The sequence below is a fragment of the Cololabis saira genome, chromosome 10, assembly GCF_033807715.1.
Source record: "Cololabis saira isolate AMF1-May2022 chromosome 10, fColSai1.1, whole genome shotgun sequence".
Taxonomy (NCBI): Eukaryota; Metazoa; Chordata; class Actinopteri; order Beloniformes; family Belonidae; genus Cololabis; species Cololabis saira.
The window spans coordinates 6,873,087-6,885,509 of NC_084596.1; the positions used below are offsets into that span (position 1 = coordinate 6,873,087).

Below are 12,423 nucleotides of genomic sequence, written 5' to 3' on the forward strand. Positions count from 1 at the left end.
GGGATGGACCGAACCGCTGGTTCCCAGAACACGCGTGGCGGTCTGTTGCTAGGCAACGCCGCAGCATCCTCACACCGGGGGATGCTCTGCGGCGTCAGTCACGAGGCCGCGCCCCTAAACCCTAACTGGGCCCGACCTCCCCCGTCCGGAACCGGCTCTTATTGTGAAGGGCGGCGGAAGTTCCGAGTTCCGAGCCGCAGCAGGGACCAGTCCGGTACCAGTCCGGAACCAGTATGTCCGGTACCAGCGTGTCCGGGACCATGTCCGGCCTGCAGCAGCTGCGGGCCCTGGTGGCGCAGCGCCTGGCCGCGGCGGCGGAGGAGATCCTGCAGCTGGTGGAGCGGGCGGTGCTGGAGCAGCGGGACCAGCTGCTGCTGGACCGGTACCGGGACCGGGGCCGGGACCGGGACCGGCCCGGGGACGGGAAGCCCAGTCCGGCCCGGGAGGCGGCCTGGAGCCGCGGAGCCGCGCACGCAGGTCCGGTCCACGGGGAGGTCCGAAGCTCGGCCTTTAACCAGGGTTCTGTTACTAGTACCTACAGGACCGTCTCAGAAAATTCGAATATTGTGATAAAGTTATTTATTTTCCTTAATGCAATTAAAAAAATAAAAAAGTCATACATTCTGGATTCATTACAAATCAACTGAAATATTGCAAGCTTTTTATTATTTTAATATTGCTGATTATGGTTTACAGTTTAAGATTAAGATTCCCAGAATATTCAAATTTTTTGAGATAGGATATTTGAGTTTTCTGTAAGGCTTTTCTGTAAGGCTTGCAATATTTCAGTAGATTTGTAATGAATCCAGAATGTAGGACATTTTTGCATTACAGAAAATAAAGGACTTTATCACAATATTCAAATTTTCTGAGACAGTCCTGTATACTCGTCTCGCCTCTGGAAAAAATAAATCTAAGCGCATGTAAATATAACATATTTAAATCTGTGATATTAACAATTAAAAATGAAGTTTGTTGCTTTTACATGAATACATCTAGTTTTGAACTTAATCTTAATTTGTTCAAAAAAACAAGACATTGTGCATTTTTTCCTTAATAAGCAGTATTTATGTAATCCCAGGCAATCTTTACATTTACACACAAACAACAAGCAATGATCTTGTTGTATTTACCTTTCCTTTAACAATTGTAATCTATTGGGCAGATTGACCAACGTTTAGATGAAACATGTTTTATTTGTTTAAGTAGAAACCACAGTAAAAAATATCTTGCTTGATCTACTTTAAAAAAATGAAGTCGACTTTTTTGCATGAGATTTTTATGTCGATCAAGAAAGACTAGTCTATAAACGACAACATTTTTCAGTATGTACAAAATTTCATTTGCAAGTAAAGTCAACTTAATTTTGATAAATAAAGTAAACTTAACACAATTAAGTTGATTGTACTTGCAAAATTGGTTATTTATAACAAAAAATTAAGTAGTTTATACAAAGACTAGTCTTTCTTGATCTACATAATAATCTCATGCAAAAAGTTGACTTATTTTTTTACAGTAGATCAAGCACAATATTTGTGTCAGTGCGTGCTCTAGACACCCAGATGAGAAGTAGGAGGTTGGGGCGAAGCTGCTGTGACGTATTTGATTGTGTATCTAAACCGGTGTTTCCCAACCCTGGTCCTCGGGAACACTGTCCTGCATGTTTTAGATGTTTCCCTCCATCATCACACCTGATTCTAATTAATGGTCCTAATTAGCTTTTCATCCAGGTCTGGAGAACTCTGTTGATGACACAGGTACTTTTATCACGGTGTTCTGAAGCAGGAAACATCTAAAACATGCAGGACAGTGTCCCCGAGGACCAGGGTTGAGAAACACTGATCTAAACGGAGAAGACAACAACACTAATGATGTAGAACCTGGAGGAGATGATAGATGTGCTGCTGGGTCTGTGGCTTGTGTTGGATATCAAGTTAAAAAATGAGAGTGAGAGAAGCTTCAAGCGGCAACGCTTTTTAATGTTTTTAGTTTGTCTCGGCTGCTGAAAAGTCAGCTGGAGCCGTGAGCAGCTATGAAGTGACAGAGCTCCTGGTAGATCTGGTCGTTCCTTATCGCCCGTCTAGATCCCTTTTTAATTCTCTCCTCAGCACCAGGTTTATGAACATCTGCACCTCAGAGTTGGATCAGAAACAGACGTTTGCCTGTTGGATAAAATCACTGCGAGCCGCTCTCGCGCTGTTTCCCACTTCTTGATTCAAACGTCTGACGCCCCCCCCCCGACCAATCGGTGGTCTGTATTGTGATGACATCAGATCCAGGGCCGACTCCGGCGCTCAGAACCTCGGCAGAATAGATACAGAAAAAGTATCTACTTGGCACGTTAGACACGCCTCCACCCGTAGTGGAAAAGCACAAGACGGGGACGTTGTGAGTAGAGGCGCACTGAGTAGGTTCTAGTGGGAAAGCGCCGTTAGTTACCTGTACCAGTTGAGGCAAAACACAGGCCACGGTTGCATGATGTTTTTTAATTCGAAATTGATTAATTAATAACAGACGGATCGGTGCGGACGGTGTACCGGACCGTCGTGGTGAAGAAAGAGCTGAGGCTTCTGTATCGGATCCTCCTGGATCCTCCCTAGGGAGGTGTTCCAGGCATGTCCCTCCTCCCTAGGGAGGTGTTCCAGGCATGTCCCTCCTCCCTAGGGAGGAGTTCCAGGCATGTCCCTCCTCCCTAGGGAGGAGTTCCAGGCATGTCCCTCCTCCCTAGGGAGGAGTTCCAGGCATGTCCCTCCTCCCTAGGGAGGTGTTCCAGGCATGTCCCTCCTCCCTAGGGAGGTGTTCCAGGCATGTCCCACCGGGAGGAGACCCCGGGGAAGACCCAGGACACACTGGAGAGACTATGTCTCTCGGCTGGCCTGGGAACGTCTCAGACTCCCCTCGGAAGAGATGGAGGAAGAGCTGGAGGAAGAGCTGGAGGAAGAGATGGAGGAAGAGCTGGAGGAAGAGATGGAGGAAGAGATGGAGGAACAGATGGAGGAAGAGATGGAGGAAGAGATGGAGGAAGAGTTGGAGGAAGAGCTGGAGGAACAGATGGAGGAAGAGCTGGAGGAAGAGATGGAGGAAGAGATGGAGGAACAGATGGAGGAAGAGATGGAGGAAGAGATGGAGGAAGAGATGGAGGAAGAGCTGGAGGAAGAGCTGGAGGAAGAGTTGGAGGAAGAGATGGAGGAAGAGCTGGAGGAAGAGTTGGAGGAAGAGATGGAGGAAGAGATGGAGGAAGAGATGGAGGAAGAGATGGAGGAAGAGCTGGAGGAAGAGATGGAGGAAGAGATGGAGGAAGAGCTGGAGGAAGAGTTGGAGGAAGAGATGGAGGAAGAGCTGGAGGAAGAGTTGGAGGAAGAGATGGAGGAAGAGATGGAGGAAGAGCTGGAGGAAGAGATGGAGGAAGAGATGGAGGAACAGATGGAGGAACAGATGGAGGAAGAGCTGGAGGAAGAGATGGAGGAAGAGATGGAGGAAGAGCTGGAGGAAGAGATGGAGGAACAGATGGAGGAAGAGATGGAGGAAGAGATGGAGGAAGAGCTGGAGGAAGAGATGGAGGAACAGATGGAGGAAGAGTTGGAGGAAGTGTCTGGGGTGAAGGAGGTCTGGGCATCTCTGTTGAGACTGCTGCCCCCACGACCCGGTTCCGGATAGCAGTGGAAAATGGATGGATGGTTGTGTGTAGTGTTCAGTAGGCCTAATACGAAAAATACAAATATGTTGTTAAGTATCGGAATCAACAGATTTGACCCTGAAAATATCGGATGTTGTCCTAATTTCAATATCGTGCATCTCTAGTTGTGTCTCAGTAACGTTACGTCTGTCCTGCTCTGCAGATGCTGGGTGTCTCCATGGTGACGGGCAGGAGGCGGAGTCTCCGGTGGTGAAGCAGGAGGAGGAGTCGGAGGGGGGCGGCGCTCCTCTGGAGGAGCTGAAGAGCGAGCAGCCGGACGCCGACTCCGAGGACGCCGTGGAGCTGGAGGTGGAGCTGGAGGAGGAGCTGGAGGAGGACGACGCCCAGCCCAGCACTTCCTGTGAGGGTGGCGAGGCCCCGCCTTCTGGGGCGGGCGGCGAGGGAGGGGGCGGAGCCATCTCCTGCAAGGTGTGTGGGATGACGTTCAGCTACCACGGCTCGCTCCGGAACCACGCCGAAGTCCACGGCGAGGACGAGCGGCGGCGCTGCGGCGTGTGCGGTGCGCCGCAGCCCGACCGCCGCAGCCTGCTGGAGCACCTGCAGACGCACCTCAAGATCCACGCCTGCGGCTTCTGCAGCAAGACGTTCCGGCGACGCGTGGAGCTGGAGGTGCACACGCGCACGCACACGGGCGAGAAGCCCTTCGGCTGCCGCGTCTGCGGCAAGCGCTTCAGCCGCAAGAGCAACATGGAGATCCACATGCGCACGCACACGGGCGAGAAGCCGCACCGCTGCCACGTGTGCGGCAAGCGCTTCAACATCACGTCCTCCATGATCCGCCACCTGCGCACGCACTCGGGTGAGAAGCCCTACAGCTGCCGCGTCTGCCGCAAGGCCTTCGCCGCCAGCTCCGACATGAAGATTCACCTGCGCACGCACACGGGCGAGCGGCCGTACGGCTGCCCCGTCTGCGGCAAGCGCTTCATGCTCAGCACGCCGCTCAAGTACCACATGAAGCACCACACGGAGGAGCGGCCGTACTGCTGCAGCCGCTGCAACCGCAGCTTCAGCGACGTGTACACGCTGCGCCGCCACATGAGGACGCAGGACTGCAAGAGGAAGACCTTCGTCCACCTCGATGCCACCGGCGCCGCGCCGCCGGACTGACCGGTGGGAGGTTCTGCAGACATTCACGCTCAGCAGCACGACGACTGAGCATAGTCAACGTTGATTAAAAAAAGTTGAAAAAGGTTTTTTCTCTCTTTTTAGGGCCCTCTGGGAACTTCTGGTAAAATAATCATTAAAAATCACTGGTTTTTCCTAGGACACTGAAATTGCAGGATCAGATGCCTTTCAACAGGCTAAAAAAACATACACTGTAACACATGGTGTCTGGAGAAATCTGTCACTCGTTTTTTTCAAAATATGAACTATCCAAATAAATCGTAACTTTGTCATGCCTTGCCTAATTAACTTTAAACTTTGCAAAGATGTTGTTTACTGTGATGTAAAAACATCCTATTGATTTCAGTGATGTAGCTCCAAAGGCTGATTTATAAGAATGTTTTTTGGTTGGATTTATTGGATTCTGTATAACTGTCGAGTTAAAAAATATTTTTTTATCAAAGTATGGTTTTTGGTAAGAGAGTTTAAATAATGCTGAATTGTGGCGCATCATGCCTGTATCGTGTGGGAATATTTTCACATTTTTATGATATATTCTTGAGTTTAAACAAATACATTTGTCATAAACTCAAGGTTTAAGCAGGACCGTTGATACTTCACACTGCTATTTCACACCCAAGCCGCTAGGTGGCGCATCACGCTGGTGGTATAAGATAGTAACGGTACTTCTACTGTAGAAGAATAAATGTTCCTGCCGTGAAGCGAACTGGTGAGATGTCTCTTCTATTCTGTATCACAGGTTGGTAAATATACTTTAAATATTAGTGTACATGCTAGAGTTTAACGTCGCCTGCCAGATCTGTATGCTAACTTGCTAACTAGCGGGCTTGTTTGGGGAAAGTTGACTCAAAACAACAGAAGAACTTGTGAATTCACTAAATACACTTACCGTATCGGCCCGAATATAAAACGACCCCCTCTTTTTCAAGTTTGAAAAAAGACTTTTTGAACACCAAATTCAATTTTTATACAGAAAATAATTACAGTACGTCTGTTACACCATATTTCACAGCCGCTTTGCAGTTGTTTGAAGACTCTGCCTCATTTATCACCATCTGTTGGGATCCAGCCGGCTGGGCTTTCCTCCGCGGCTCGGTCGCGCTGGGAGCGCTAGCCCCCCCGGCCACGCGCCGCGCCAACATCATAACTTCTCAGCTGCCGGTTAACCTGCCGATCTTCCACCCACTTTTCTCCAGATTGTCGCTATGTTTCTCCATTTTCTGTTTCTTAACTGGGGAGTTAAGTTCAGTATTTAAAGATATCTGGCACCATCTAGCGTTGTGAATGGGTATAATGTCTAGACCCCAAATGTAAGACGACCCCCACTTTTTCAGTCTTATTTCAATGCAAAAAACACCGTCTTATGAATATGATAATAAATACGGTAATAAATACGGTAATTCACGTATTTATTATAAGAATCAGTTTTCAGCTTTAGTTTCAAGAAGTTATTTTGGTCTGAAGTGATGTATTGCTTTTATAAAACGGTTACCATTTATGTAAATGTGAAAGAGGAATACAGAATCTATTTTATGTTGTTTTTAATTTATCAGAAATACATATTATCCAGTAAAAATAGTCCCACTGTGGAAAAATAGTCCACTCCCTCCTGACGTTAGTTCAGAGTGGGGGGGTCGTTGACATATCTGTTGAGTCCTGCGCAGACTGATGTAGCTGCTCAGTCCATAGAGTTCACCCTTGAATTTTCTGACAGTGCCATAAAACTCTCTTAAAATGTGATTGAATTGTTTTTTTAGACACTGTCTGACACTGGCCTCACTTCTCTCACTCTCCAGTTGTAGCTCCGCATGTCGTCTTTTGCTCGTCTTTTTTTTCGGAGACAGGCACTCCTCAATCCATTCATCCATCGTTAGCTACTCCCCGGAGATCAAAGTTTACCTTGAACATGCCTAATTAATTGTTTATGAAAATAAAAAATACATTTTAACACCAGCTACTTTTTGCTACCTGCTGTAACCGTCAAAAAATATGTAACAGTTGGTTGTTGTCATGGATACATTGTTGCTTCCCTGACGCGGAATGATCTGCTGTGATAAGGCTTTAGAATAGAAGCCGTGGTATACGCTCATTATACCACAGTTAGTTATTGCCTGTACAACACTACAATACTAACTAGAGGTTTACTAAACACTAACTAGAGGTTTACTAACACTAACTAGAGGTTTACTAAACACTAACTAGAGGTTTACTAAACACTAACTAGAGGTTTACTAAACACTAACTAGAGGTTTATTAACACTATCTTCTTCCGGCTCTCGGCGAAGGCGGACGCTTTTTCTGCTCCTCTCCCTTATCAATCTGCCCTGCTACTGCTTTTGTTTGTCTCGTCTTCAGAGTCTCTTCTTTTCACTCCTCCGAAACTCTACAATCTTGGAATTGATTAACTGGTCTCTCAGCACAATTGACCAAATTTTTGCGACAAGAAGTCATGGGGTAAGGGAGCCCTCTTGCCCCGAATGGATTCCTACAAATACTGGAAACCTTTGTGCTTGGCGGTTCTGTCTGTCGAGGACGTTGAAGATGCTTCATAATTGGATTTATGATAGCAGGATTTCTCTTGATTAGCGTCTTGATAGGAGGAGGGGGATTCCTGGTCTACCGACAAACGCGTAAGTCGTCGACAGCTGTTCTGGCTCTTTCAGAGCTGCCGGACGTGGCTGAAGGGTCAAGCAAAGCGATCAACGCTCAGACTTTAACGTTGGGGGAGCAGAGCCGTAAGCTGGATGCGATTCTCGAACAGAATCGCAGGCTGCCGGCGGTCTTTGAGCTCATTAGCAAGATGGATAACACCTTGGAGAAGTTGGAAGCTCGGCTTGGCGGAAATTGATCACAAATTCGTCTGATTGGAGTCGCTATTGATGAACCAGAGACTGAAGGCAGACGGAAAATTACTGAGGCTGCCTGTTTTTGCAATATAATTGTTGATTCTATAATCTGGCCTTGACAGGGCGGTTTTGGGCCGGTCTTTCTGGGCTCTGGTCACAATCTCCCTGGTGGAATGTAAACAAGATGACTCTGCCCCCACTAACCCTCCCCTCTCCCACGAACATCTGCGGACCTGTTTCCAGAACTGTACCGAGCCGTCTGATAACATCAAGGACATTGGCTGAGAGCAGCTCTGAGCGAAGTTCACGGACTCATCACTACACATATACTTACTGATAACCACACCTCCCTCAACTCAACACCTTCCTCGGCCCCTCCCTCTTATAACAGGTTTTCTAAGCTGACTTAATAAACTTGATTCTGATTCTGACTAACTAGAGGTTTACTAAACACTAACTAGAGGTTTACTGAACACTAACTAGAGGTTTACTGAACACTAACTAAAGGTTTACTAACACTAACTAGAGGTTTACTAACACTAACTAGAGGTTTACTGAACACTAGCTAAAAGAGGAACTCGGTGAGTCGGCAGAAACCAACATGACACAGCAGATCCTGTAGTACGTTCTTTTATTATTGAAATGTTAAGTTTGGATTTACAGGCAGGCGGACAAACAGGGTCCTCAAACAGGCGGGTCCTGAGAGCTGGACAGATGACCGCCCCGGGGGCGTGGCCTAAGGGGCCGTGGCCCACACGGGGGCGTGGCCCACACGGGGGCGTCCAGCTGCTGCGTCACCCGCCAGAGCTGGAGGAACTGGTACGATATAACTTAAAACACTGTTTACATGACGGCCGCGGGGACGAGACCGGGACCGGGACCCGGGACCGGGCAGCCGGCGCCCCGGACCTGCCGGACCAGGTTCTGGATCAGGGACCGGGTTCTCTGAAGAAGAACCTGCTGCAGTTCCCACACAGGAAGTGGTCCACCTTAAGGCACAAACGAGAACACTAGCGCGCCCGCGGCGTCCACTCCTAGCGGGTCGGAACCCCACAAGGGTTCGGTCCGCTTCCTCCTGGAAATCCACAAAATCAATACAACACAAACGTAAAGGCGTCGCTATAAGGCAGCAGGCGGGGGCACCGCAGTGGTCGGGGGGGGGCTGGGGGCGGGTACGAGCCCCGGGGGAGTGTCAGTGCCGGTGGGGGAGTGTCGGGGCGGTACGGACCGCTAGGGGAGTGTCAAGGCCACTGGGGGCGTGTCGGGGTCGGGGGGGCGCCCCCCCCTCAGGTGATACATGGGTCCTGAATCGTATATTTACACAGATAAACTCGTCACTCTGCATCATCATAATAATAAAAAACATTCACACAAAAATATAACATTTGAAATAATTATTAGCACCAGTGTATCAGGTAAAATGTACAAAGTTGCATAGTGTCGGTTTAGCCGGGAAGGAAGCGGGTGTTAGCGCGGGGGAAGGAAGTGGGCGTGGCTTGGCGGCGTCTGAGCGGTAGCGAGAAAAACGTGGCGGCGCCCCGAAGGCCCACGAGGAGGTCCGGTGATCCGGCCCGGGAAGAACCGGGTCCAGAGGGACTCGTATCCCGGCAACAGCTCGGTTACTGTCCAGGTCCAGGTCCAGGTTCCAGGTTTCAGGTCCAGGTCCAGGTTCCAGGTTCCAGGTCCAGGTCCAGGTCCAGGTTCCAGGTCTCAGGTTCTGCACCGGGTTCTCGTCTAAACGTGAACTTTGGAAACTTTTTTCCGGGGAATTAACGGGAAACATCAAACATTCGTTGCTAGGGCTGGGCGATATATCGAGATTTTAATATATATCGATATATTTTCAAACGCCATATGGTACGAGACAATATCGTTTATATCGATTTAAAAAAAAAATATATATATATTTTTTTTTACATTTTTTTTTAATGATTTTGATATAGCTTATTTTGTGATATTGACTTGAATGTTTTATTTGAGATTTGCACAAATGTTTTGTTATTTGCACAACTGTCAACCTCAGTGGAAAAGTCTGCCTGTTACTGTCTACATTGTATTAATTACAGTGTATTTTAATTTAATTGTTATGCAGGAAAGAGATATTTGTTTTATTTTATTCAAGAATCATTTTTATTCTATATATGCAGGCAGTTTATTTTTATTTCATTTGTTTTATACATTTTGATATTGTGCAGACCTCTGTTAATAAAGGAACCTGTGTGACATTTGACACGAGGCTTTGTATTAAAACTGACTGTTTTTTTAAGGGTTTGCCTCAGAAAAAAATGAAGCTAACAGAGATGCTATGCTATAATGATTTGGGGGAAACCCCAATTATGGCACAGAAAAAATATCGAGATATATATCGAGTATCGCCATTCAGCTAGAAAATATCGAGATATGACTTTTGGTCCATATCGCCCAGCCCTATTCGTTGCCATGACAACCAAACGACACCAACGGACTGGAAACGGACCATAAAAATGTTCCCGCTCAACTTCCCAGGAAAAGTCTCAGCAACCTTTAAAAAGCCTGCAGACCAGAACCGGAACTGGACCAAAAAAAAAGTACCAGAACTGGACCTGGAGCCGAACCGAACCAAAAACAGACCAGTACTGGACCAAAAAATGGCCAGAACCGGAACTGGACCAGAACCTCACGGTCTCTGGGACTCGGGGGCGGGTGAAGAGGGTTTCACCAGCGCCTGCTGGAGGTGAGAGAGGTGGAGAGACAATACTGACGGGCAGGCGTGGGGCGTTTCCCTGCTGAGGCGGGAGCGGCGCTGTGGGAGGAGCTTCCTTCACATGTGGGCGTGGCCTGAAGGGGGCGGAGCCACGCCCGCACTTCCTGCGCGGAGCAGACGGCTGCAGTCACATGGGGTCTGTGGTTCTGGTTGCTGCGGCTTCTCGGCGCCGCTGAGGTCCTTCGCCGCGTCTCCTGAAAGCTACACGCAGCGGCTTCCCTCCTGAACGCGGCTGAATCGTTGGCAAAGAGAATCTGAGAGTAAAAAAGTAGTTTTGGTAAAAGTTGGCCGGTTAGCCGAGTGTTAGACGTGAGTGGGGGGTCGGGGGAGGGGGCGGGGCCGGGGGCGGGGCTAGGGCCTCTCCAGGGACGGCGTGTTGAAGCAGCCTTCGGGTAGCGTGTTCTTGATGTCCACCAGGTTGGCGATGTCGGCGCGGATCTCCTTGATCTGGCTGTCGTAGTCGCGGATCATCTCGTCCTGCGTGGTCGCCACGTCCGTCAGCTCCGCCAGCTTCCTGTCCAGCTCGCCGGCCGCCATGCTGCCCTTGGCGCGCCGCAGCGACTCCTCGATCTCGTTCAGCTTGCTCAGGTCCACCTTGTCGATGTTTCCTGGGGAGGAGACAGAGCTGCGTTACAGTCTGTCCTAACTGCACGCGAGCGTCCGACTATCGCGTCACACTGCGTGGCATCAGACGCGCTCTGTCCACAATGAAAGCGTTAGGGCCCCCACGTTATTTTGATTGACAGCTGAAACCTGCTTTTTAAAAGGCTGATTTATGGTTCCGCGTTACACCAACGCAGACCCTACGGCGTAGGTTACGCGGTGACGCGCACCGAACTGTGCGCGTCGCCGCGTAACCTACGCCGTAGGCTACGCCGTCGATTTTAGCGGAACCATAAATCAGCCTTTATTCACCCGCCCGTGCGCTCCTGAAAGAAACTCCTAAAACAGTAAAGAGACAAGTAAAAGATGGGCGAGTACTTGTAATCTTCCTACGTTTGTAGTTTCTAAACAGAAAACAAGCTTGATATTGTGATATTTAAATGTGCTTCTATTTTCTTCCTGTCGCTCGCGTTGAAAGCGCTGCAGGGAACAGTCATGATGAGGAACGGCTGATCCAGTTAGTTGAAATGAGAAGTTATCTCTATGATTCCTCCTCATTTCACTACAAAAACCTCAATAAAGTGGTAGAAATAAATATGATCTTATTATTATATTATTATTATATTTTTTATTATTATATCTTATTATTTTATCAGAACCTTCCAGCTCCCTGGCGATCTCCCTCCAGCAGCTGCCACTTTATTGAGGTTCTTGTATTGAAATAACTGTTTCCTACAGAGCTTTCAACGCGAGCGACAGGAAGAAAATAGAAGCAGGGCGTCCGACAAAAGTCCAGCTCAAAACAGTGCGCCGCTAGCGGCCAGTTAGGACAGTCCAATAGAAAATAAAGGAATGGAATTGTTTTTGTCGCTGACGCTCACTCGCGTCGCATGCAGTTAGGACACAGTGTTAGAGCGGCGAGGACGCCGATGGGTGGCGGCGGCGGTGAGGGCGGTGAGGGCGGCGCCCAGGTCTCACCCAGCTGGTCCATCAGCGAGGTGATGAGCTTCAGCACCGTCTTCACCGTGTTCTTGGCTTTGCGGGCGTTGTCCTCCGCCTCCTTGGCGCTGTCCGACGCCTGCGGGGCAGAAGAGCGTTAGCGAGGCTTGAGTTAGCAAGGCTCGGGTTAGCGAGGCTTGAGTTAACGAGGCCCGGGTTAGCGGGCGGGGCTCCTACCATGCCGGCCATCATCATGTCGTTGTCGGCCTCCAGCTTCTTCTTCTGCAGCTCCGCCTCGGCGGCGCTCAGCTGACCCATCATGTCGTTGACCTCCTGCTCCAGCTTGGTGGTGTTCTGCAACGCCTTCTCCGCCTCCTCCTTGGTCCTGGCCGAGCCCTGCGGGGGTGGAGGGTCATGGTTGGTGAGGGGGGTCATGGTTGGTGAGGGGGGGTCATGGTTGGTGAGGGGGG

At 49.1% G+C, this 12,423-nt stretch overlaps 2 protein-coding genes across 2 annotated transcripts in view; one reads left to right on the plus strand and one right to left on the minus strand.

Moving 5' to 3' along the window:
* The first annotated feature begins 152 nt into the window (after window positions 1-152).
* On the plus strand, window positions 153-6,003 carry LOC133451792 (zinc finger protein OZF-like). Its single transcript, XM_061730936.1, has 2 exons — window positions 153-477; window positions 3,840-6,003. The coding sequence occupies exons 1-2, from the start codon at window positions 234-236 to the stop codon at window positions 4,802-4,804; spliced, it is 1,209 nt and encodes a 402-aa protein (XP_061586920.1). The 5' UTR covers window positions 153-233; the 3' UTR covers window positions 4,805-6,003.
* A 2,279-nt stretch (window positions 6,004-8,282) lies between these two features.
* The window catches only part of lamc1 (laminin, gamma 1), an 84,001-nt gene continuing 79,860 nt past the window's right edge, over window positions 8,283-12,423 (minus strand). Inside the window, exons 26-28 of the mRNA XM_061731615.1 lie at window positions 12,191-12,349; window positions 11,993-12,092; window positions 8,283-11,019 (exon numbers count right to left, since the gene is read on the minus strand). Of these exons, the coding sequence (XP_061587599.1) occupies window positions 10,763-11,019; window positions 11,993-12,092; window positions 12,191-12,349 (516 nt within the window). The 3' untranslated portion in view covers window positions 8,283-10,762. The remainder of the gene's footprint in view (window positions 11,020-11,992; window positions 12,093-12,190; window positions 12,350-12,423) is intronic.

Bases quoted from the DNA above. Each gene is read 5' to 3' on its own strand.
- LOC133451792 (XM_061730936.1), top strand. From the start codon at position 234: ATGTCCGGTACCAGCGTGTCCGGGACCATGTCCGGCCTGCAGCAGCTG. The intron at 478-3,839 runs GTCCGGTCCACG...CCTGCTCTGCAG, and splicing joins CCGCGGAGCCGCGCACGCAG to ATGCTGGGTGTCTCCATGGT.